General features: G+C 55.6%; 1 protein-coding gene across 1 annotated transcript in view; it reads left to right on the top strand.

Annotated features, from left to right (window-relative positions):
* Positions 1 to 24,822, top strand: part of PYGB (glycogen phosphorylase B) — a 54,272-nt gene that overhangs the window by 25,820 nt on the left and 3,630 nt on the right. Inside the window, exons 3-18 of the mRNA XM_061209591.1 lie at positions 3,425 to 3,503; positions 5,682 to 5,785; positions 8,577 to 8,708; positions 10,425 to 10,536; positions 10,829 to 10,911; positions 11,739 to 11,882; positions 12,403 to 12,495; positions 13,443 to 13,589; positions 14,266 to 14,429; positions 15,095 to 15,209; positions 16,132 to 16,233; positions 16,821 to 16,968; positions 20,261 to 20,319; positions 22,074 to 22,215; positions 23,782 to 23,989; positions 24,551 to 24,685. Of these exons, the coding sequence (XP_061065574.1) occupies positions 3,425 to 3,503; positions 5,682 to 5,785; positions 8,577 to 8,708; positions 10,425 to 10,536; positions 10,829 to 10,911; positions 11,739 to 11,882; positions 12,403 to 12,495; positions 13,443 to 13,589; positions 14,266 to 14,429; positions 15,095 to 15,209; positions 16,132 to 16,233; positions 16,821 to 16,968; positions 20,261 to 20,319; positions 22,074 to 22,215; positions 23,782 to 23,989; positions 24,551 to 24,685 (1,967 nt within the window). The remainder of the gene's footprint in view (positions 1 to 3,424; positions 3,504 to 5,681; positions 5,786 to 8,576; positions 8,709 to 10,424; positions 10,537 to 10,828; positions 10,912 to 11,738; positions 11,883 to 12,402; positions 12,496 to 13,442; positions 13,590 to 14,265; positions 14,430 to 15,094; positions 15,210 to 16,131; positions 16,234 to 16,820; positions 16,969 to 20,260; positions 20,320 to 22,073; positions 22,216 to 23,781; positions 23,990 to 24,550; positions 24,686 to 24,822) is intronic.

Here is a 24,822-nt window from a genome sequence, read left to right as displayed (position 1 = left end):
TTCAGTGTGGCATGGCCATACAGCGGACTACTACACAGTGATAAAAGTACTGACACAGGCTACAACATGGATAAACCCGGAAAATAGTATTCTAATTGAAAGAAGCCAGATACAAAAGGCCACATATTGTATGTCTCCATTTACAAGAAATGTCCAGAACAGGCAAATTTATACAGACAAAAAGTAGAAAAGTGAGGGAGGGAGAAGTAGGGAGTGACTGCTACTGAGTAGGGGGTTTCTTTCTGGGGGGATGAAGTTCTAAAACTGGATAGTGGTGATAGTTGTACAGCTTTGTGAATATGCTAAAAACCATCAACTTGTTCGCTTTTGTGGTCTGTGGGTTATAACTCAATAAGGAAGAGTCAGGTTGTTAAGAGAGCTCTGTTGTGCTCAGTTTCCGTCTGTTTCCGAAGCCCACTTTAGGAAGGTTTCCCCCCCCACCCCTTTTTAATTATTTATTTATTTATTTGGTTGCACTGGGTCTTAATTGCGGCCGGCAGGCTCCTTAGTTGTGGCATGCAAACTCTTAGTTGTGGCATGCAAACTCTTAGTTGCAGCGTGCCTGTGGGATCTAGTTCCCTGACCAGGGATCTAACCCGGGCCCCCTGCATTGGGAGCGCGGACTCTTCACCACTGCGCCACCAGGGAAGTCCCAGGAAGGTTTTAGCCTTTCTGTCAATTAGCTACTTCTGTGCCTCTTCTGAATGCTCTCAAAATCAAGGCAAAATTTGCCTTCCTAGGCTGACGTGTGCCTACAACATTCCAGGTAAAAACGTAAAGGAACAAAACATCTTGCCCACATGCACCCTGGGCCTGTCTTCCTTGAGTGTCTGGTCTCTGAGCTAAGAGACGTGTCAGGAGTAAGAGGTTCCAGCGTCAAGTTTGGAAAACGTGGCAGTTAAACACGTTTCTTAATGTTGAGCTGGTAACGTGTTATTAGGTACATCCTGTCTCCCCCACACACCCAAAATATTTTGGTGGAACACACTCTTTGAAATTGCTGTAAGAGTCAGTATTTTGAAATTCAAATTTGAAATTTGGAAGTCAGTATTTTGAAATCTTAATCAGATTGTTGTACGTGTTAATACCATTTGATTTAATAGATACTAAATCATATCTTTATGACTAATGTTTTTAATTTTCTCACAACTTAGCTTCCACCCTTTGCAGTTTGTCATATCCTCAAAGTGTGGTCTGGAGATCCCCGGGGTCCCTGAGACCTTTTCAAGGGGTCCTCTGAGTCAGAACTATTTATTCTTATTCGCATGAGTCTATGTACGGTAGGCTTTCCAGAGGCTCTATTGTGTGTGATATCTTAACAGATTGAATGCCATTAAAGAGATTTATAAAAATGTAAAACACTGCCACCCTTTTCATTATATTTTTGGTTGTTTTAAAAAATATAGTTATTTTCCATTAAACAGTGTTGTTTGTGTTAATATGTAATGAGTTTGTTGTTGTTTTAAGATGAATTCATATATACTTCAAAAAATTTCTCCATTTTAATTTCTAATTTGATAAATATTGATAGATATAATCTCAATAAACAGTAACTCTTTAGGTCTTCCTGAAATCAAAAAGTTTAGAAACCACACTGATCAAGGTAATTAATGAGGGAATTCCCTGGCGGTCCAGTTAGGACTCTGTGCTTTCATTGTGGAGGGTGAGGGTTCAATCCCTGTTCGGGGAACTAAGATCCCACAAGCCATGTGGCGTGGCCAAAAAAAAAAAAAAAAGTAATTAATGAGCAATTTGTCAAGTTTAATACACTAAAGCCAGATTAATGGAACAATTATCCATCTATCCTAATTGAGAGCCTTAAGATCTGCATTCTTTTATCTATTTGTTTGTTTATTTATTTTTGGCTGCGGCGGGGGTCTTCGTTGCTACGCGGGCTTTCTCTCGTGCTGAGCGGGGGCTAATCTTCGTTGCGGTGCGCGGGCTACTCATTGCAGTGGCTTCTCTTGTTGCAGAACATGGGCTCTAGGCGTGCAGGCTTCAGTAGTTGTGACACACAGGCTCAGTAGTTGTGGCTTGCAGGCTCTAGAGTGCAGGCTCAGTAGTTGTGGCGCACGGGCTTAGTTGCTCCACGGCATGTGGGATCTTCCCAGACCAGGGCTTGAACCTGTGTGCCCTGCGTTGGCAGGCGGATTCTTAATCACTGAGCCACCAGGGAAGCCCCAAGATCTGCATTCTTGAATGGTTTTAAATCAGGTGCTTTCCCTCTGATGTTTAACGTACCATATCTGTTTCACAAGATTGTTTGAATGCAGTTGGAATAGATAGGAAAAGTGCTTTTAGGTTTTGGCTTTAAAAGATGTCATGTAAATATCATTAGACCATGGGAAAGTAGAGAGTTACTAAAAGCATTGGCTTCTTTTTAGGATACATGTTATAATCTGTCCATTGTAAGTAGGTTAATAACGCGGCAGTCAATATCTCTGGCTATTAAACCATGTCTCATTTTGACTGTTAATTCTTAAGTCATTCGGCAGCTTTTGAAATACCTGGAAGCTTTCATTTTCATGCATTGATTAAACACCAGATTTTTAAAAAATTGAAGTATACTTGGTTTATAATATTGTGTTAGTTTCAGGTGTACAGCAAAGTGATTCAGTTTTATTTTTTTTTCAATTATTTTCCATTATAGGTTATTACAAGATATTGAATATAGTTCCCTGTGCTACACAGTAAATCCTTGTTGTTTATTTTATATATGGTAGTGTGCATCTGTTAATCCCATACTCCTAATTTATCCCTCCCCACTTTCCCCTTTGGTAACCATAAGTTTGTTTTCTGTATCTTTGAGTCTGTTCCTGTTTTATAAATATGTTCATTTGTACTATTTTTTAGATTCCATGTATAAGTGATATCATATAATAGTTGCCTTTCTCTGTCTGGCTTACTTCACTTAGTATGATAATCTCTGGGTCCATCCATGTTGCTGCAAATGGCATTATTTCATTCTTTTTTATGGCTGAGTAATATTCCATAGTAGACTATATACCACATCTTCTTCATCTGTCGATGGACATTTAGGTTGCTTCCATGTCTTGACTATTGTGAATAGTGCTGAAATGAACATTGGGGTGCATATGTCCTTTCCAATTAGAGTTTTTTTCAGATATATGCCCAGGAGTGGGATTGCTGGATCATATGGTGACTCTATATTTAGTTTTTTGAGGAACCTCCATATTGTTTTCCACAGTGGCTGCGCCAGTTTACATTCCCACCAACAGTGTAGGAGGGTCCCCTTTCTCCGCATCCTAACACCAGATTTTAATGTTGGATTTGCAAGTCTAAAAGAAGGCAGACTCTATAACCTTTGATTGATATAAGCTCATAAGATTTAAATATCTTTCCACCTATCGCTGAGGGAAAATGTTAAGTAATATTAAAATGTTACCTCTGTTTTTATTCACAGTTGGGGCTGGACTTGGAAGAACTGGAGGAAATAGAAGAGGATGCTGGCCTGGGGAATGGAGGCTTGGGGAGGCTGGCAGGTAACCCCGGGCTCCTGTCCAGGACAGACCTTTCCTGACACAGTGCCTTGGTCAGAGAGCAGCACATGGCAAGGCCAAGATCAGCCATGCTCCCAGCACTGGTCCGTGGGGATAGATTGGTCCCTCAGAGTGGATGGGACAGTGTGTCCTCCGGGTCAAAATCTTTGCCACCAGTAGGGGAAAAAAAATGCAAATTATATATTCTCTTTCACACAAAGGGTGCTTCATAATTATGGTGACCAGGCTTGCCAGTATTGGGGAACTGGTGCCAGGAGGAGTTTGCAATATACCAACCACCTCCACAGCCAGTAACTGGGAGAAAGACAGAGGGCTAGAAACACATACGCACAATTTATGAATGTAGCCCAGCTTAAAGCAACTGTTCCTGCTTTACTACAGTAAACAGATTGCTCTAAAATAGCAGAGCTGTTTCTCTTGGAGCTACTGCTCCTTTGGGCCACCCTATTTGAGAATATACCCAGTTTGAAGTTTGTGGGGTTTTTTTCTGTTTTAATTATTTTCGCCAGCCTTTATGGGGGGAAGGAGCTGGGTTAAGAACTTGGAAGTGGAAACAGTAGTCACAGTGAGATTTGATGTCACTGTGTCCTTCAAGGCTTTTGGGCACAGTGCTTCTGGAGCAGAGATGATCAAGTTCTGTGCTGCCCTTGTGTGTACGGGGCCCTAAAGTAATACACTTTGCATTACTGCCCCTTTTGAGAGCTGTCATTTTGTAAAGGGAGCAAACGCCCTAAAATTTATCTGGGTGAGTGGTGTGTATGTGTTCATGTTTTCAGAATTTAAGTTAAATTCTTGAAAACTTATAGGCGCAGCGTATGTTTCTGTCCAGCACAGCAGCACCCGGCTCTAGGTTAACCCTCGGCCAGGCCTGCCCCGCCTCCAGGGGAAAGGCCGTGTGTACCCCACTGGCGGGTGCGGGCTCTGTGTGGCCTGCGAAGGTGAGGTCACACGCACCACGCTAAGCCGTCGCTTCCCGCTGCAGACGGCGTTACGGCGTCCAGGCCGGCAGGCAGAGGGCAGCCCCTCGGGCTTCGGTCCCCTTTGCCCTGACGGCATTTCATTGAGCGTGGTCATCTCCCCACTTAGTCCTTGCTCAGTCAGTAAAAACTGAACCTGTTCCCCAAGCTCGAGGGAAGCTCCAGGCCGCCCACCCTGAGGCCGGCGTGTCAGCTCGTGGGCCGTTCCGCCCCGCGGGTCCTCAGGCCGCATCAGGCTGCTTCGCGTCCACTCCAGGCACCTTTCCTGCCACTGGGCGGCGCCACCGGCCTTCCCCCTGGACTCCTCTGGGCCCCTCTGGTTCCACGGCTCCCCTCGCCGTGCAGACCTGGGTCACCCCCAGCCTGCGGTAGCTCGCGTGCGGCGTCCTTCCTGCAAGAATGATTTCCTCAGAACAAGAGCCCAGGTCTTAGTTTGTGGGTCTTCTTGTCGTTCCTCCTCAGCAGAGGGCCTGACACCCCCAGGTCTGTGCGTGTTTGGTAAATTGGCATGTGTCTTATGTGCTGGTGTTCCGTTGTTAAAATTTTGTGTTCTTTTTAATCCACAAGTTTAATAAGGCTGCCTTCTGAATCTTTATTCAAATCATGGTGGTTTGCTTTCAAGACATTTTGATCGGAACAAGGACTCCATTTGGCGGCACCTTCCGGGGGCCCTGGTGGCACTTTGGCACCTGGGTATTTGGCGCTGTGGGTGCTGAAATGTACATTTGCAGGCCCCACTTCTGTGCCTTCTTTACCAGTGTGTGGGGAGATGTTTTGTGGTGTTGCTTGGATTTCAAGTAGAACGTGCGAGGGTGGGGAGGCCTGCAGCCTGAGTAAGGGTCCCTAAGAGAACGTTGGCAGGAGGGGACAGTGTGTTGAGATGAGCTGAGTTTGGCAGTGTCCTCTGTGGGGTTCGTCCCTCTTCCCACACCCCCAAGTAGCCCCCGTGTGGATGTTGTCTTGGCCTGGCCCCGGGCTCTCAGGCCGAAGGGCATCAGAGTGGGGTTCCATTTTCCTTTTCATGAGACCTGAAGGTGACCGGTCACCACTGGTCCACTGCCTGACGCCCTGGGGGCCGGCCCTGCGGCGCCTACTTGACTTGGTGTCTGGGCCTTGACTCCAGAGGCCTTGGGTCTACTGACTGTCTTTGATCCCAAGAAGTTCTTTGTGTTTGGACTTTCAGCCTGCTTCCTTGACTCGATGGCCACCTTGGGCCTGGCGGCGTACGGCTATGGAATCCGCTATGAGTTTGGGATTTTTAACCAGAAGATTGTCAATGGCTGGCAGGTGGGTGCGATTTCCTTCCTTTGCTCACTTGCAGCTCTCATGCACACGAGAAAATAGCCAGGCACTGTCGGTTCTGCTTTTGAACTTTCTGCTCCTCCTGGAGAGGCTGCGTGCTGGTCCTTGGCAGAGCGGAGGTGGGCAGGTGGGCAGTGCTGGGAGTTCTGGGCACTCCGTGCTTTCCACATCGTCCCCACGGCCGGCAGGGCCCGTCGCCCACATGTGCTCATTGCACACGGCTTCTGTGTGGCGACAGGACGTCTGGTGGGCTGGGGCCAGAGCCCAGCTGGGCCTCACAGGAGACACTGTGGGTTGAGGACGCCACCAGCTGGTGTTGTTTTCTGTCGTCTCTCACAGAGCGAAGGCACCCCCCCAGCCCACCCCCACCGCAGAGGAGGATTGGCCTGGAGTCGCTAGGAGAACAGCTATTGCAGGCTTTGCTCCCACCTGCCCTCGCTGTCTGACACCAGCGAGGTGGTGGCGTCCTGTGGGGTTAGGGGCTGGACTCTGCAAAGCAATGTGGCTCTTAGGAAGAATGAGCCTCAATTCTAAAGCGTCAGGCAGAGAAGTAACACGGTCAAGACCCTGCTGGTAAATGGAGGATTCACAATGCAGTCCCACCTTCCTCCTCTTAGGTGAGGTGGGCCTTTCCCCTCACTTTGGCATTTCAAAAAGGAAGGCAGCACTCTTCCACTTGGGTGGAGAATAGTTTAAATAATTTGGGGTCTAAAAGTCACAGATAAAGCAGGGCTGGAGTTAGGATCAAAAAGCTGGTAACAGGAAAGTCATACAGTCTGAACGAAGAAGCTAATGATTGGGGTGACGGAAATGTCCTCTGTCTTGATGGGGTTTGGGTCACACAGGTGTGTGCAATTGTCAGAACTCACCAATGTTGTCCTTAAGATTTATGCATTTCACTGTGCGTCTGTTAACCTAAAAAATAAACACGTGATGGACTGTCCTTAATGACATGCCTGCTGAAGTGTTCAGGGGAGGAGTGGACAGATGTCTGGGATGAACTGCTCACTTTGAAATGCATCAGAAAAGTAATGGATGGATGGAAGGAGACGTGGTTATCAAGTATAGCAAGATGGTAGCAGTGACAGAGCCTGGGTGGAGGGTGTGCAGTTCACTGTCAATTCCTTGGCATTTCTGTGCGTTTGAAAATGCTCATAATAAAACGTTAGCCAAGAAAAGTATGGCCAAAAGTAAAAGGAAACAAAACAGATTTGTAGCCACTGGTTAATTTATAGAAATACTCCCTCTGACCTTGAAAGGAGAAATGTACTTTTCCTCCTGCCACCTTCTGGGTGATTTTAGTCACGGTTCTTTTTTTTTTCTTTTTCTTAATTTTTTTTTATTTTTTGGCCACACCGCGCTGCATGTGGGATCTTAGTTCCCCAACCAGGGATCGAACCTGCACCCCCGGCATTGGAAGTGCGGAGTCTTAACCACAGGACTGCCAGGGAATTCCCTAGTCACAGTTATTTATGTGTGTGTATCTGTCAGATGTGAGCCAGCCTTTGTACACGTGTGGTCTGTGGCCCATTCCAGCTCTTTCGTAGTTGAGGCGATGTGTGTGTTTGTAAGACAGAGACTCTGCGGCTCCTCCCTGCCCGGTGGGTGTTACGGTCGTAAGGAGGAAGGTTTGGGTGGTCGTTTCTGTCTCTTTCCATCTGTTTGACCACAGACACTTCTTCCTTCTGGTTCCCTGTTCCTGTGCCTCTTGCCATCTTGCATAACAATTTAAAGAGAGTCCTAGGATGAGAGGCCGGTGGTCAACTTGCCAACTCCCACGCTTCTGTCAAGGGAGCTGCTCAGTCAGAATGCTTTTAGCGGAGTTTAGCTGTAGCACAAGTAAACGTGGGCAGTGGTCACAAAGCAGCATTGGTGGCCAACGGGGGCCACAGACCAGCCTTCCTATCAGAGAAGGGGCTCCAGAAGGGAGACCCCCTTGCCTCGTGTACTTGGGAAGATGCTGCTTCTGCAGACAGCTCATTGAACTGCTCTGTGAAGACGGCCAGGCTCTGATGTTGGAATCTCACTAACGTACAGGAGGTCAAAGGCAGGACCAGTCCTGTGATGAGTATCTGCCTGCACCAGGCAGGACAGTCTTGCCGGGAGTTCTGTGGAGACGGGCACAGTGAAGCAGTAACCTCAGCGACGTCACCGTCCTAAAAGCATGACCCAGATGCTCTTTCTGGGGACTTGACTTCCTTCTGTCTCTGTGACTTGGCTGTCCTGGACGTGTGGTGTAGACAGGGCCATCCTTCTGTCTGTGACTTGGCCGTCCTGGACGTGTGGTGTAGACAGGGCCATCCTGCTGTCTGTGACTTCGCCGTCCTGGACATGTGGTGTAGACAGGGCCATCTTTCTGTCTGTGACTTGCCCGTCCTGGACGTGTGGTGTAGACAGGGCCATCTTTCTGTCTGTGACTTGGCTGTCCTGGTCATGTCACGTGGATGGAGTCATGTGTGGACTCTGCGTAACGTCTCGAGGTTCGTTGATGTGCCCCAGGACTTCTTCCTCTTACTGCTGAATTCAAGCAATTCTTAACATCTTTTTACTTTGATTTATTCTTCTAATTTTATATGAGTTTTTTCTTTAACAGTCCAAAGTGTTCATTTTTAAACAGAGCCTTGACCGGAATTGGAAACCTTTGCGCTGTAAATAGGCTGCAGTTTTGTTTCCGTGCCGGGCAGCATCGTCTGGATGGTGTGGTCAGTGCGGGCGGAGGGCAGGGTCCGCCAGTGCCCAGGACCGTCTCCCCCGCCCTCACCTGCCGCCCTTCCAGGTGGAGGAGGCGGACGACTGGCTGCGCTACGGGAACCCCTGGGAGAAGGCGCGGCCGGAGTACATGCTGCCCGTGCACTTCTACGGGCGAGTGGAGCACAGCCCCGAGGGCGTGTGCTGGCTGGACACACAGGTACCACGGGCGCTTCTTGGGGGGTGGGGGGCTGAGCACGGGGACCCTCGACTTGCCTTGTCGCATCGGCTTCCCTTGGGGCTTCCCTGTGGGACCCACCTCCCCACGCTCGGTTGGGACTGTCCAGACACCAACTGTGAAGCCACACTAGTTTAACGGGAGCCGTGTCAGCTGAGACTGGCGGTGTCTCGTGGTGAGCGGGTCGGCGCTGGAAGGGGCAGGCCACTGACCCCCCGCCGCCCTGACCCCAGTAGAGGGGGTAGGACCAGCCCCGCATCCCCGTGGGGCAGGCACTCACCCCTCGCTCCCGGTCCCGCATGTGGCCCCGGCTCTCAGTGCAGCTCACTGGTTATTCTGAGCTGTCGGAGCTCTGGGCGTGCGGGGCGGCTGGGTGGATGCCCTGCAACGGAGCACGGCACCCCCGCCCCCCAGCTGGGCCCTGGGGGCGCCGGGGCAGGAGCACCAAGAGCTTGGCGGAACGCGGTGCCGTACCGGCGGGTGCACACGCGGAGTCCAGCCCGGGCTCAGAGACCGCGGAGGGCGGAGGAGAGCTTCTTGCGGGCGGGGGGGGGGGGGTTGCAATAAGTAAGAAAGACGCCACCGCAGCGATGTGGGCAGTAGAGCATAAACAGGGCAAGCCTGTGAGTCACAGGGGTCAAGTGAGTCATCCAGATTCAAGTCTTAACTGAGGCTCATGGAGCCAGGGCAGGCTGGCGGCCTAAGATGCCAGAATAAGTTGTATTTAATTTGGAAAAGCAGAGAAGGGGGTCTGGTTTTCTAGGTGTGTGTGCTTGTAGAAGATGAATGAAAGGAGGCCTGGAGACCACTCGGCACCCCAGGTGCCATGCAGTGAGGGCCTTCCCCTGGGGGACTGGCCGTGGAGAGGGAAGGAGCAGGTTGCACATGCTTTGCAGGGCTTGTCAAGGCCAGGCAGGGTTGGGGAGCAGGGCTGCGGGGAGACGGGAAGGGAAGGGTGATGCTGGGGCTTTACCCCGGGGGCCCCGCCCCGCAGTCCTTTGTGGCCGTTGGAGCTGCCTTCACCTCCTGAAGCCGCACACGAAGCACCCCCGAAAGCAGGCCTGAGTGTGAGAAGCCCGTGGGAGGGTCTGCGGGTGGAAGTGACCTGAGACTTGTGCACCTCTTCCTGTGCTCGGCAAGAGCAGAGCTGGTGCTTCTGGACAGGTGGGGATTGGGACGGGGGTGGAGGGCAGGTCCAGTGTTTTCTGTCGGGAGGGAGTGTGCAGGCTGCTTTGGTTTTGCTGAAGTTCGAGGTCAAGGCAACAGGAGGAGCCTCGCCGCAGACGTGGGAGATGGTCTGAAATAGCAGCTGTCTGTGGGGAGAGGTTAGGTGAGTCCCGAAATCGCCCACGCAGAGTTGAGTGAGAAGAGGGCAGGCGTGGAGGGGGAGGCCGAGGACACGGGAGGAGGGGCTACCGAGGAGCCAGGTGACAGTCGACGCCGGTGTCAAAGGTAAAGCTAGAGAAGGCCTGGCGTGTGGTCAGGGCCCACCGGAGGCGGCCTCGGGTGCTCCCGGCTCAGGACGTGTGCGAGCCGGGGCTGCAGGTGCGAGGGACACGGGGCAGGTTGGGTGTGTTTGAGGAGGAAGGAGCGAAGCCGGAGGAGGGCGGGCCGGTGGGCCGCTTCCTGCGAGGCCGAGCTGCCCCAGCCCGTGGGGGGAGGTGGCCCAGGCCTGGGGACCGTGTCTTCCCTCGGCAGGTGGTGCTGGCCATGCCGTACGACACCCCGGTGCCGGGCTACAAGAACAACACCGTCAACACCATGAGACTGTGGTCCGCCAAGGCGCCCAACGACTTCAAGCTCCATGACTGTGCGTCCCCTCCTGTCCCCATCCGGTGGCTGATCCCAGACAGATCCCGTCTGCACCCACAGCCCACGAGGCTCCCCACTGCGGGAGGGCTGAGGGCGGGTTCCCTGTGAGCCCTGGACTTCCCAGGGACCCCGCACCCTCCGGAAAGAGCCAGGGGCCTGGGGCGGGGTGTGGGCCGGTCGGCGCAGCAGCTGTGGGGCGCCTTCTGCTCGGGAACGCTGCCCTCAGACCGATCAGGGCACACGGGAGCCTCAGCAGGCACGCGGGTCCTGACTCCGCTCTCTGCCCTCAGTCAACGTGGGCGGCTACATCGAGGCGGTCCTGGACCGGAACCTGGCTGAGAACATCTCCAGAGTCCTGTATCCCAACGACAACGTGAGTAGCTGCTGCGGGGGGTCCTCGTCCACGCCGTTCCTCCATTGTAGGAAGCACCCCTGCAGGGCTGGGCTCCAGAAGGGCCCCTGTGCTGGCCTCAGGCTTGTCAGGTGAGGCCACGAAAGTGACGTCCTCAGAGTGAGGGCGGACACGGCATCCCTGACGGGGTCCAGGAGCACCTGTGTGCTGGTAGCCCCTCCTTTGCCCTCTGCCCAGGGGAGCTCTTAGGAGGTTCCTGGCCTCACACCTACGCTCCTCCCCATAAACACACGGCCGCCGAGTGCAGGGCCGCGGAGCCCTCAGACCTCACGTCCAGCCGTTTCTGCTCTTCAGCACCTGGTGCCAGCTCCCCAAGAGTTGGGTGGCGTGTTGTCGCGTGGGGCCAGCAGTCCCTATTCTGCAGGGACGCCTTGAGACACCACATGGTCATGGCTTGGAACGCTCTTAGCAGGTGTCCCCACTTGTGTGGCGGGGGCCTCAGCCACATGATCCACTGCCACCAAACGAGCCCTTAGGAGTTGCCCATCTTTGTGGGTTGTGTGTTCCTCTTATTTTATCAGGGAAATATGTGCAAAGGGCCCTGTGCTGAAAGGCTCATAAGAAAATGCCCTGCCCCAGCACACCCCGAGATTCCGAGCAGAGTCTCATGCTTCAGGCGTGAGGCCTCCTGGAACGTGAGGCACCCGGGAGGTTGCTTTCCTGGCCTCGGCCCCAGCACCGGGGATCGAGGCATTGCACCCCTGGGCCGCACCCCAGCCTGGGCCCTGTCCTGGGTTCGGGGGCCCCAAGAGCCCATGCAGCGGAGGCTGAGCTGGGCGTGTCCTCAGTTCTTTGAGGGGAAGGAGCTGCGGTTGAAGCAGGAATACTTCGTGGTGGCCGCCACCCTCCAAGACATCATCCGGCGCTTTAAGTCGTCCAAGTTCGGCTGCCGCGACCCCGTAAGGACCTCCTTCGAGACGTTTCCAGACAAGGTGCGTGTCTAGAGGGGTGAGCGCCGTGCCGGAGACAGGCTGTTCCCGGACTGGGCCTCCTCCTTCCAGCTGCAGTGGGGGCGGGGCGGGAAGCCGCTCCCCAACCTGGGCCTCCTCGTGCCCGGGGACCAGGCCGCCTTCCTCCTTGACCAGGGCTGCCCTGGGCCTCAGGAGGCGTCGAGGCAGCAGGGAACGCTGTGAAAGGCTCCGTCGGGCCAAGCGGCCAGTTTGCAGGCTCAGTTCAGTAATCTGAACACAACTGGCCAGTGTCCGTCAGGCAGGAGCGGCGTTCCAAGGCGGGGAGGGCTCTGGACGCGTGCTGCGGGGCTGGCCTGCGGCTCCTCCACCCTGACCTGCTCCCTGCTCCTCCGCGGCTTTCCATGCTGGGCCCGGAGCCCGTGCAGCGCCGTCTGCTTCCTGCTGCCAGCCCTATGGCCAGGCTCCTTGGGGCGGGCAGCCGAGGACCCCAGTTCTGCACACGCGGGCAAGGGACTGAAGGGGTCACCCCGTGTAAACGCAGGTGGCCATCCAGCTGAATGACACCCACCCGGCCTTGGCCATCCCTGAGCTCATGCGGATCCTGGTGGACGTGGAGAAGGTGGACTGGGACAAGGTGAGCCCGAGCGCCCGAGCGCAGTGTCCCCGAGCACCGGGGCACGGGGGTCACCTCCCCGCCTCTCCCGACAGCTGGTCCTGGGACGCAGAGGGAGGCCTCTCTGGTGGCCTCGGGACAACAGAAGGAAGTTGGCCCTGGGAAGACGGGGCTATGGGGAGAAGGACGTTCCAGGAGCGGGTCTGGGGTTTCTCCCAAGGGCAGGACACAGTGAGTGGGAGCAGCCGTTTAAAGGCCAGAGAAGGGTGGTTTTCTGGAGGACAAGAAAAGGATTCTGACGCTTCTGAGAGCTGCTCACCTATATTTTTTCATCTTAGAATTTTGGCGAAAAACCCAGAAGTGTTCAGTTTAAAGAAATACTTCGTTTACACATTTATAGGCTTGTTCTCCCTGCTTCACTTATTTTGGTCCTAGATTCTTTAGTGGGGTTTTGTTGATCTCATTTACTTAAATCAACATATAAAACCATTTTTACCCCATTTTTTAGCACCAGAGCCCCTTTCTGGTTTGGGGCTGCACTTCTGGCTGGGGCTGGGCAGACCCTGTTCACCCCTGGCCAGTGGAGGGTAGGGCCACACACTTGACCAGTTTTCTCTGGACTGTGGGTGTGAAGTCAGTTTGGTGGAAATAAAGCAAAGCTGCCTGGAGCTCTGTCTGGTTTACAGAGGAAAGTTGCGGTGGTTCCCAGGTAGCAGGTAAGGTGCTCATTTCTGCGTGTGCTCTGGGTCAGGATGTGAGGTGCACGTGGGGCGCGTCAGGACAGTGAAGGGTGCAGGGCTCACTGTGGGTTTAGGAAGTTCTGGGCCCCGGAGAGCAGAGATGTGTGGGGCCTTTCCTGGTGGCATCTGAACACCTGCCTCTGACCCTACATGTTCCCCTAACCTTGGCATCTGGCCACGAGCTGCTTTTTTCTGAATAAAACATTGGGGTGTTCTGGAATGTTGTAGGCCTGGGAAATCACAAGGAAGACCTGTGCATACACCAACCACACGGTGCTGCCCGAGGCCTTGGAGCGCTGGCCTGTGTCCATGTTTGAGAAGCTGCTGCCACGGCACCTGGAGATCGTCTACGCCATCAACCAGAGGCACCTGGATGTGAGCACGCCCTTCCTGTGGTGATGTGGGCAGGGGAGAGGGCTGCCCTGCTCTAACGGGCCCTCCTCTGCCCTCCACGTCAGATCGTCTGGCCCGGGACAGGTGCTTTACTTCTTGAAGGGAATAGCCGTTCGAGAAGAGGACTTTGGGGTCTGGGGCTGTCACTTGGCAGAGCTGTTGGCTGGTCCCCACGCTTGGACCCCTGCTGCGTCGGGGGGAGTCTTCTCATTTCTGAGCAGGTTCAGATGTGAGTGTCTGTTCCTGGAATGCCAGAGGCCTTTGTCCTGAGACATCACTGCAGCGTTTGGGTGATTTGCAAACAAATCACCTTTGTCTTTCCTCTGTCACCCACAGAAAGGATAGTGGTACAAGCACAGGGGAACTTAGAATTCAGGTGTGATTATAGTTCATTTTTTTAATCTTTCGGTGAAAGAGTAGCTATTCTCACTGGTAGACTGCGGTTACACCCTGCCTGGGCCAGCGGGCAGCATCCCCGTCTCTTCCTGTACAGCACACGGCGCCTTCTCAGCCCCTCCGAGCCCACGGGCCAGGCCCGCTGCCCCCAGGCCGAGGCAGACCTTCGCCCGGGGCCCAGTCAGGCTGGGCTGCAGCCGCCCTGGGCCTTTCTTGGGGAAAGCAGCCCCCCGCCCTCCTGCTCACTGCTTTGTCTCGGCAGCACGTGGCCGCCCTGTTCCCCGGGGATGTGGGCCGCCTGCGGAGGATGTCCGTGATCGAGGAAGGGGACTGCAAGCGGATCAACATGGCCCACCTATGTGTCATCGGGTCCCACGCTGTCAACGGCGTGGCGAGGATCCACTCGGAGATCGTGAAGCAGTCAGTGTGAGTGGGGCCTGCGCTTGCCTGCACCAGGGCGAGTGAACTGCCAGAGCGCGGCGGTGGGAGGGTGAGGCTCTGACTCGGTGGACGATGCTGGGGAGCCGAGCCCTCTTGTCACCAGGAGCCCTTCCCGTTGTCTGCGTTCTCGGTCTATCCAGGCAGTCTCTCCTTCTGGAGCGCGTGCCGCTGGCTGTGGGCCTCGGCGCCCCGCCAGGGTGGAGGTTAGGGTGTGACGGGCTGGGGCTCGTCCCCGAGAGGAAGGAGGAATTCTTAAGTCAGATTCCCTGCTTCTGCCCCCTCTTTGTGGGATGTGGTCTTGGAATTCCTCCTTTCCATCCTCGCCCCAGACCTGTGGAGCGCCTCGTGTGAGCGCCCGGCAGTCCTGGACAGGTCTGTCCGTGTGGAGGCTTCCGTGTCCTCGGTGCTGGCCTGAGGCTTTGTGTGATGTACAGTTTAATCCCCACTGTCCGTCCACTCTCCACTGTCACGACGACTGGGAGGTGGCCAGGCTCCAGCCACATGCTGGCGTGGAGTTGGGCTCCTTGGGGAATGGAACAGAAAGGCTGGGCTCTGGATCGCCCAGGGGCTCCCTTCAGAGGGCCTTGTGCCTCTCGCTCACCTTGTTTGAAACAGCGCTCGTGACAGTTGCCCGTTGTCTGTGTTTGTAGCTTTAAGGACTTTTACGAGCTGGAGCCAGAGAAGTTCCAGAATAAGACGAATGGCATCACGCCCCGACGGTGGCTGCTCCTGTGTAACCCGGGGCTGGCGGACACCATCGTGGAGGTGAGGCCAGCGCCTCTGAGCCCACCCGGAGCTGTGGGCAGGCAGAGCGGCAGCTGCCTGGGGCCGTGTGGGCGGCGACCCGCTCCTCTGTGTGTGGACAGCGATGGCTCCTGGACGGTGCGGGCGGTGGGGACCCACTGTCGCCCCGGGTGTGGGGGGCCGGGCGGTCGGTCAGCAGCCCTGGCGGCCTGTGCAGGAGTTCGGAGGGGAAGTCCTAGGCTTCAGGCCCAGCTGCCCCTGAAGAGGTTTGTGAGCCAGGGACGGGGTCGTTGTTGACTTGTTCCCGTGCTCACGTGCTCAGCGAGGAAGGAGACAAGTCACACAGGGGCCAGGCCGCATGCTGGACATGGGGATGCGGCGGGGGTGCTGGGGGGCGGGCTGTGTGTCAAGGAGGCTTCTCTGGAAAGGGATGGCAGAGCCGAGGTCTGCCTGCCCAGTTACTGGGAGGGCCCGGGAGCAGCGCTGCAGGGACGTGACCACCCGCAGCCTGGCTGGTGCGGCCTCGGTGCAGGGTGAGGCCACGGAGACGGCCCAGGTGTCTGGAGGCCAGGAGTTTTCCTCTCTGTCCTAAATTAGAAACAGGGAGACTGAAGCTGGGGTTCGTTTGGAAACAGTGCTGTGCTGCAGCGTCGGGGGCAGGGTGGGCTGCCCAGGCCAGGCGGGAGCGGCCGGAAGGCCTCCGTCCATTCGCAGTTCTGGCGGGTGCGGGCCTTGGGGGTGGGCGGAGACGGGCCCCCAGGTTTCAGGCCTGTGGGGAGCCGGGGGAGGCGCGTACATTTGAGGGCACGTTTCAGTGGTCGGGACTTGACTGGCGCCGGGTGTGCGGTGTTTCCTGGGAGGGGGTGTCGTGGGAGAGGAGCGGGCCTGGGGCTGAGGGGGGGAGAAGAGGTGCAGAAACCGCGTCTCCCTTATGGCTCGGCAGAGAATCGGGGAGGGTTTCCTGACGGACCTGAGCCAACTGAAGAAACTGCTGCAGCTGGTCAGTGACGAGGCACTCATCAGGGACGTGGCCCAGGTCAAGCAGGTAGGCCCGGTGAGGGGCCCATCCCCCCACTCAGCCTTGCAGAGGGGGCCCGCTGACCCCTGAGCGCACCGCTGCCCCAGGACCGGAGGAGAGCTCGTCTGGAGGGAAGCAGTGGGAATCGATGCAGGTCTCGCGTCTGCACTTGACATGCTGTCCGCACACCTGGGCCTCCCTGTGGCCACCTCACCGCCAGGCGGCCTGGCCCACTGGGCGGCCTTTGAAGACCGAGACTGACCCTCCACTGTGCCAACAGCCTGGCCTCGGGGACCCAGATATAGTCTTCGTTTTGGAGTCTCGCCCCCGCCCCAGGTCTCCTCGTCTCCTTTTTCTGCTTTTCTCATTCTTTGCTCCTTTTCCTGGGTTTGCATGTCTACTTTCCTGTTTATCTCCGTGCTCTCATGCGGATCCACTTTCAGGATCATGCTTCCCCCTTCTGCCCACCAGGCTCCGGTGACCTTCTGTGTCCCTCTGTGTCTTCCCTGGGGTGGCAGCGCATCCCGGGCATCCCCTCCCTGCTGTGTCTCTGACACCAGCCCTGGGGGCTCGGCCCTGTGAACATCCCACCATCCTTACCTCTGTTCTCCCAGGAAAACAAGGCGAAGTTCTCTGCCTTCCTGGAGAAGGAGTACGGGGTGAAGGTCAACCCCTCGTCCATGTTCGACGTGCACGTGAAGAGGATCCATGAGTACAAGCGGCAGCTGCTCAACTGCCTGCACGTGGTCACCCTGTACAACCGTGAGTGCTCCGCCCCTGCGCCCCACCCACCCTTCGACCAGGCCTTTTTCTCACATGGCCACTGGGGAGGACATTGCACATTCATTTTGAGTGGCACCTTCTGGTTTTCTGTGTTCAGAACAGAGCAGCTACAAGGAGTGAGACGTGAACTCAGAGGCTGGGGAGCTTGAGGCCCAGGGGCTGCACCTCCTCCAGAGTGGACGCTTGGGGGTACTTGGAGGCTGGGTTTTAGGTCTGGTGTAGCATTTCTTTCATACTTAGTTATTATCGTTATTAGACTCCTCTTAAGTTATTTGGAGAGATTATACTTAGCAGGTGAGGCATTTGAAGTATACTCATAGAAGATGAAACAGTATGTTACATCTATACACCTTAAACTATTTAAGTGGCATTTGATTTTGAAGCACATGTGAATCAAAGACCCACCTAAAAGTAACTATGAACATTTGCTACTTCTATAAATAAGATAATAAAGCCTCAAGGAAAAATTTGGTTCTTTTTTTTTTTTTTTTAAATTTAATTTATTTATTTTTGGCCGCGTTGGGTCTTTGTTGCTGTGCACGGGCTTTCTCTAGTTGCGGTGAGCGGGGGCTACTCTTTGTTGCGGTGTGCGGGCTTCTCATTGTGGTGGCTTCTCTTGTTGCAGAGCACGAGCTCTAGGTGCGCGGGCTTCAGTTAGTTGTGGCACGTGAGCTCAGTAGTTGTGGTGCACGGGCTTAGTTGCTCCGCAGCATGTGGGATCTTCCCGGACCAGGGCTCGAACTGTGTCCCCTGCATTGGCAGGTGGATTCTTAACCACTGCACCACCAGGGAAGCCCAAAACTTGGTTCTTAAAATCTTGTAATGTAGTAAAGCAAATACTAATTTTGAAAATGAAGGAACCAAATACTTTCCAAGACGCAGAGCTCCCCTCGAGGACATCAGGTCTCCAGTTGCCAGTGAGGGAGACTCTGTCTTGAGGGATCTGCTCGCTCGTGAGACAGTGAAGTGACAGGACGGATGCTAGTTTGGGTTGAGTGGTTCTGACCCGACCCTCAGAAAAGGCCCAGGTGAGGGCCCTCCTGTGCGTGTGGCTGAAGGGGGTGCCTCCCGGGCCAGAAACGGCAGTTCACGGAGACTTTGTTTTGTGCTCTTTGCCGTGGTTTTCTTCTGCAGTTGTGATTTTTCTGCATTTTCTTTGTCGTTTCCCCTGCGGCGTCCCCGAGTCCCCCGCCTATGAGCAGCAGGGCCAGTCGCTGGGTGGCCTGCCCTTCCTCCCGTCACCTCTTGTGGCCGCTGCCTTCCTGCTGCCCAGGGTGCTGCTTCTGCTCGGCTTGTGAGCATCCGGGGCGCCCGCGGCATTCCGATGGGGCCGTCAGGGCACGTGTCACCTGCCCGCTCGTCCACCTGCGTGTATGCAGCGCACAACGGGGTGCTGCTCTGCTATCCTCGCCTCAATCTGACCTGGGTTTCAGTCTGCGATGAGACGCCCAGTCCTCTTACAGGGCCGTCCGGTCACCCTTCTGCCCAGCTCCTGTGCCCCGAGGTCTTCCACGTCCACAGCAGTCTGTGGCCTTTTGCGGGAAGGGTGGTTCCGCGGAAGCGATGTTCTCAGTCTCCCGTTCTTTCCTTGAGCGGCACCATCTGGAGGGTGGGTCCGGAGTGAGCTGCTCTCTTGGCCTGTGCTCATTCTACTCGGCTGTGTCTTGGGTGCCGGCTGTTGTGGGTCAATTTTCCTGATGCTCAGGCACTCTGAGGATGGTGGTTGATATCTTGTATCATTTCTAGGAAGTTTCCTTGAAATACATTAAAACATGTGTTTGGCTTTCTTCTCCTGCGGCTCCAGTGAGGTGTGTGGTTGGTTTCTTCCACCACCTTCTTTTTGCCTGTTGGTAGCTCTCCCTCCTTTTCTGTTCCATGTTGTCTGCTGGTCCCGCTTCCACGCTGTGTGTGTCTACTGTGTTTTCTGCGTGTCTCCCCTCCCTCCTGGCTTCTGTGATCGGGCTGCACTCTGTGGGTCGGTTCTGCCTTGTCGCCTGTGTTCTGCCTTCTCACGGGGTCTTGCGTTTCGGTGCTATGGTTTCCTGTCTGCGTTGACAGTCCTCACAGGTTGGAGACTCACAGGGAGGCTGCTTCCACTTCCCTCGTCTGTGGCAAAGCTGTGTGTTCGGGTTGGTTGCTTGTGTCTGAGGAGCTGCATCAGGACTCTGGCCGGGCCTCGTGAGCTCAAGGCAGCCGCAGGCCTCCCCACCTGTGACACCTCTCTGGGGCTCCAAGTCCAGGCTGGCTCAGGAGGCGTCATGGCCCTGTGGGCCTCTGTCCACGAGGATGTCCAGACCCCCTTTCCGAGGTTTCCCTGTAGGAGGGGTGCCGACAGGGTCTGCCCGCCCGGCCCCCTGGGGCTCTTTCCTGCCTCCCCTTCCCCCGCTCACAGCCCCCAGGAGGCTGGGGTTCCTGAGACCCTGACTTCACAGCCCTGTCTCGCACCCATCCCATGACCCGGCAGGACTTGCTCAATGATCTGGAGTTAGCGTATTTTTCTTCTTTACTAGTTTTAGTAAAAATATAGTTTGTGGGTTTTTGGCTTTTTTTTTTTTTCCTGTTCTCTTTGTTACTCTGTCCACAATCTGGAAGCGGGAAGATTCAGAACTAAGGGACGGTCATGTTCCTACTAGAACCTGAAGTCAGAGGTTAAAGATCAGCCGTGACCCTTTAGTGGCTCCTGTAAATCTTGCGGCCAATTCCTGACTCTGGTGAATGCCATCTAGGGCAGCCTGTCACTTCTGTAGACATTCCCTGCCCCCCACGCCCCCCAGCTGAAATCTGGAAACCGGTGGCCTGGTGAGGACACCTCATTCTGCTGGGGCTGGAGGTGAGCTGTCTGCTCCTGTGCAGAAAAGGTCTGGGGGGCTTCTTACCCTCTGTCCCCAGTGACGGAGGGGGCTTGGGGTCTCACTGACACCCCTCGCAGGCTGACGGTGAATCATCACCATCCCAAGGTCACCCCATTTTTGAGTACCCATCACATGCAAGGGCCTTCAGTCCTGGTGACCAGACCCAAAGAAGCTCCTGTGTTGGGCTGTTTTGGACGCAAAGGCACAGCTTTTCCACTGAACCTTCTGGAAGAGTCTGCTCCTGGCTGGCCTTCCAAACCAACCTGGACCAAGTGTAGAATTCTGTAAGCAGGAGCTCCTGGCAGTGCAGCACCTGTGTCGGGCTGGCCTCTGAGGACGCTGTCACTGAGGCCTGTCCCAGGGCTCAGGCATGTCTGGCTCCAGGGGCTTCACGTGGCTCTCTTTTGTTTGTCCTGCAGGAATAAAGAAGGACCCAGCCCAGGCCTTTGTGCCCAGGACTGTCATGATCGGGGGCAAGGTGAGGTGACGTCTTCTTTGCTCCTGCTTGGCGTTGGTTGGGGATGCACAAACCACCATGCTTTTCAGCAGTGCCTCTGCGTCGGGGCTGGATGCTGCGGGTGGCCGGGCGCCAACCTGCACACAGAGCCCAGAGGTCCTGGCCCCAGGTGTGCCTCTGGGCCAGGTCAGGCTCCATCAGCTCAGCCACAGGAGGGAGCTGGATGGGGCCCCTGTCTGCCCGGCCCAGGGGAGTGGGGTCCCCAGCCCCAAGGGCCAGTCTCTACTGGGCTTGCTGGCCCCTGCCTCTCATGGGGCAGCACCATTTCTCTGTGTAACTGCCAGCTTTCCACGCCTCCCCTGCACTTGTGTGCCGAGTAGACGTGAGTCGCTGGCTGCTTCCGTCAGCCAGATGTGCGCCTGCTCTCGGCTCAGCCTGGCCTTATTCATTTTATTTACATGTGCTTTTGGACATGGGATCTGAGAGTCCCAGGGTATCGCCGGCAGGCATCAGTGGGTCCCATCATCGGGCTCCGCACTCTAGGGCCTGCGTCCCCACCCTCTGCCACTTTTCCCAGAAGCCCGGGCACAGCTGCTTCACGGGGGCTGCAGGTGGGCCCAGGACTGTCCTCGCCTCTTACTTGAGCACATATGAAGGTGGAGGCACCTCACGGGCAGGCCCGTCTTGTTCTGTCTCTGCCACCGTCCCCCGGCCCACCGACTCCTGATGTTTCTAAAGCAGACTCCGGACAGCATGCTGGGGTTTTTCTTTTCTTTTCTTTTTTTAACTTACCTATTTTATACATATTAGTGTATATATGTCAATCCCAATCTCCCAATTCATCCCACCACCACCCCACCCCAGCATGCTGTTTTGTTTGTCAGTATTGCCATATGCATTTCTTAGAGATGTGGACTTTCAAAAAGTTAAAAAATGTTAATTTTTTTAAAATTAACATTTTTAAAAAGAGAAAAAAAGAACTGTAGAACATCCACAAACCTGTCCCCCAGACTTTGCTGAACCATTTCATAGTAGATTACAGACATTATAACACTTCAACCCTAAGAACTTAATCAGTTGTCTTCACAGTGATGTTTTCCTGCAAAACCACACAGCGCCACCATCACACCTAAAACACTTGACAAGAATTCCTCCACATCATTAAATATCCAGCCAGGGCCACATGCAGCTGTCTTGTGACAGCTACAAATATCTTGAGCTTGTTTGAATCAGGACCCAGCAAGGTTCTCACATGGCAACGGGCAGCTGTGCCTCTTAAATCTCTTCATCTATAGGTTTTCCTCCACGTCCCCCTCTTTTTTTCCCCTGCAATTTGTTACAGAAATCGTGTTGTGTGTCTTCCCCAAACCACGTCCCTCTGGTATCTCCCAGTACCTTCCTTGGTTCCCTGCATTTCCTATAAGTCAGTAGTCAGTTCTCAGAGGTCCTTGTTCCCTCTCTCTCTCCATTTCTGGAAAAACCAACTAGAATCAGAAAACCAAGCTTGAGGCTGACAGATTTGTGCACGTGGGTGAGGTGCCGTCATGAGAGGTGCTCGGTTGGAAACAAGGAAGCGGGTGGGGCGCCATGCCCCGTGGGTCCGTCTGCCAGGTTGAGGGCAGGACACGCAGGGATGCCATGGCCTCAGCCCCCCGCCCCCCGTGGGACCCCCCGCTGGCAGAGCCACTTGGCTGGGCATGTCCAGCCCGGGCTCCGGCGACCCTGCCCTGCACCTGAGCACAGGGTGTCTGCTGAGCGCCCCTCCCCCTTTCCAGGCAGCGCCCGGCTACCACATGGCCAAGATGATCATCAAGCTGGTCACGTCCATCGGCGACGTTGTCAACCACGATCCGGTTGTGGGCGACAGGCTCAAAGTGATCTTCCTGGAGAACTACAGAGTGTCCTTGGCCGAGAAAGGTGAGCCTGCCCTCCCTGGGCGCAGCCAGTGGTCCTCTCTGGTCAGGGCCTGTCAGACAGATTAACGGCCCCAACACCAGGCTGCCCAGGCAGAGGGCCCCCCCACCCCCGGTCTGGCTCTGGGGGAGCCCTGCTGCCACCAAGTGTGTGGGTCGTCCTTGGCCTCACACATCCTTGCTCTCTGAACTTCCCACTGCTCCCCCCCCCCTCGCTCCTCTGCTCCTCTGCCCCTCAGCTTGGCCTTTCTGCGCCGGGGCTCCCTCTTGCTGGCCCTCGCCGTCCCCCAGAGGATGCTTCTGCTCGTCCCCACCTGTTCACTCTGGCCTGGCGTCCTGCACCTGCTCTGGGAGGGTCTAGCCTGGGGCCACTCCACTTTGGGGGTACTGGGTATGTGTTGCCATCTGGAGAAGGGCCTGTGGCCAAATGTGCCTTGGAGCATAGCTGTCCTGAGCTGGACAGGCCTTTCTAAGCCGGCCACTTCCGGAGACCTGGCAGGAAGTGCTGGGAAACCTGAGCCTGGAATTGTGGCCCGAGTAGCAGCCCCTCTGATCCATGAGACTGTGCGCTGCCCTCCAGCCGTTGAGTGAAGGGCAGGCTCACGCACTCCCTCCTCCTCCGTTGCGCCGGGTCATCAGGACCATCCCTGTGGTCCCACCACTGCCATGGACCATGTGTGGCTCGGGGGTTGGCTTGGGGTTAGTGTTTCACTGAGCTTCTAAAGCAACTTACGGCTGCCGCCTGGCACTCCCAGGCCAGTTCCTGCACTTCCTTAGAACTGACCTTGGGGACAGCCAGCCTGGGGTTGGGCCCCGCACCCTCCCCCAGCTCTTGGACTGGCTGTGGTAACGTGTCCACCATCCCGTCTGCTCATGTCCCTCTGCCTGAGGGGCCGGGGGTGCCTGTGTCTCTATCGTGGCACCTGGACCTGACCTTGAAGAAGGGGCTGGGCTCTGGTCTTGGCTGACCCTGAGTGCCCTTCAGCTGGGTTAGGGAAGCAGCATCAGCTCTGAGGACGAGCTGAGGACGTGGGAGCAGGGATGCCAAGGCAGGCAGGACGGAGGCTGCGTTCCTGCTGCCACATGGAGAAACTCACGCAGGGAACCCACACTTGGGAGAAGCTGCAGGGCCGTGGATGGGGTCGTGTCTTGGCCGCTATGCCAGTCTTTAAACGGCACAGAGTGACTTCGGTGCATGTGGCCACAAGAAGATTGTCCCCCCGCTGTCCCCAGTCCTCTGGTGCTGTGAGTCGGATTCCTCTTTAAGCCATTTAAGGAGCCTGCGGGGCTGATCGAATAAGACAGCAGTGATGTCAGGATACAAGGGAGTGATGACACCACCAGGCTTTGGTTTGGCCCTCGTCCGCGGAAGTTTCCAGAACAAAGGTCCTTTGCCACCTGCAGGGCTTCTCAGGCGTCTCCACTGTGGATCCTCTGCCTCAGGCTGCCCTGGGTCAAAAAAGGGAGCTGTACAGGTGGTGTGGGCAGTGCGTGGTGTTTCTGTGCTGTTCCCATTGCTCTCGTGTTGAGTGGTTCATGGCTGATGGGTCTTGCTCTCGCCCCCTTGCAGTGATCCCTGCCGCCGACCTGTCACAGCAGATCTCCACCGCGGGCACCGAGGCCTCGGGCACAGGCAACATGAAGTTCATGCTCAATGGGGCCCTCACCATCGGCACCATGGACGGAGCCAACGTGGAGATGGCTGAGGAAGCTGGGGCGGAGAACCTCTTCATCTTTGGCTTGCGGGTGGAGGACGTGGAAGCCCTGGACCGGAAAGGGTGTGTGTCCCTCTCAAGACCTCAGATCTCCTCTACTTGTTTTTCACACCCTTGGATACCTTGAGGGGTCCCAGCCCGGCCTAATTCTGTGCAACTGAAATTGCCTAGTTGCCTAAAATTCCTCAGGGGAGTTGTTGAAGCCTCAGGCACCAGCTGCTGAACCCAGACAGACAGAACCTTGTCAGCCTGTGAGCGCTGGCCCTTTCGGCCCTGTCCCATGTCTGCCACACGCCTCCCTCTCCCCAGACTCCCTAATGGCCGCAGGGTGTCTCCCCAGCTTGGTTTCACATGTCATTTTCTTCTGCAACATCCTGGCACTGGGGGCGGGGGCGGGGCCGCTTGAGCATCCTCTCGAGGAGTATGGTGGCGACAGAGCCATGCCCGTGACTTGTATGTCCTCTAGCAACCACACGTCTGTAACAGTAAGAGGAGGTGGAATTGATGTGCTCACGGCCCATGTCCACCTCCCAGTGCCTGTGGCTGCCAACCCCACCTGGCTGTCCTGGGCCCAGGGCACAAACGGCCCCAGCACCTGCCCATGAGGTTGCCATCTCCCCGCAGGTACAACGCCCGGGAGTACTATGATTGCCTGCCCGAGCTGCGGCAGGCCGTGGACCAGATCAGCAGCGGCTTCTTCTCCCCCAGGGAGCCCGACTGTTTCAAGGGTGTCGTCGACATGCTGCTGAACCATGACAGGTGGGACAGGCCCCTTGTCCCTCCCCGATGGGTCAAAGGGTCCCCCTGGTGGGCTGAAAACTGCACATTGTTTGGGGCCAAGCCTGGGCCTCGGTGAGGCTCACCCACACCTCAGCCCACGGCCAGAGGCTCGGCTG

This window comes from Eubalaena glacialis, chromosome 13, assembly GCF_028564815.1.
Source record: "Eubalaena glacialis isolate mEubGla1 chromosome 13, mEubGla1.1.hap2.+ XY, whole genome shotgun sequence".
Lineage (NCBI taxonomy): Eukaryota > Metazoa > Chordata > Mammalia > Artiodactyla > Balaenidae > Eubalaena > Eubalaena glacialis.
The sequence above is the reverse complement of the archived record's forward strand: the minus strand, read 5'-3'. Positions and strand labels throughout refer to the sequence as shown.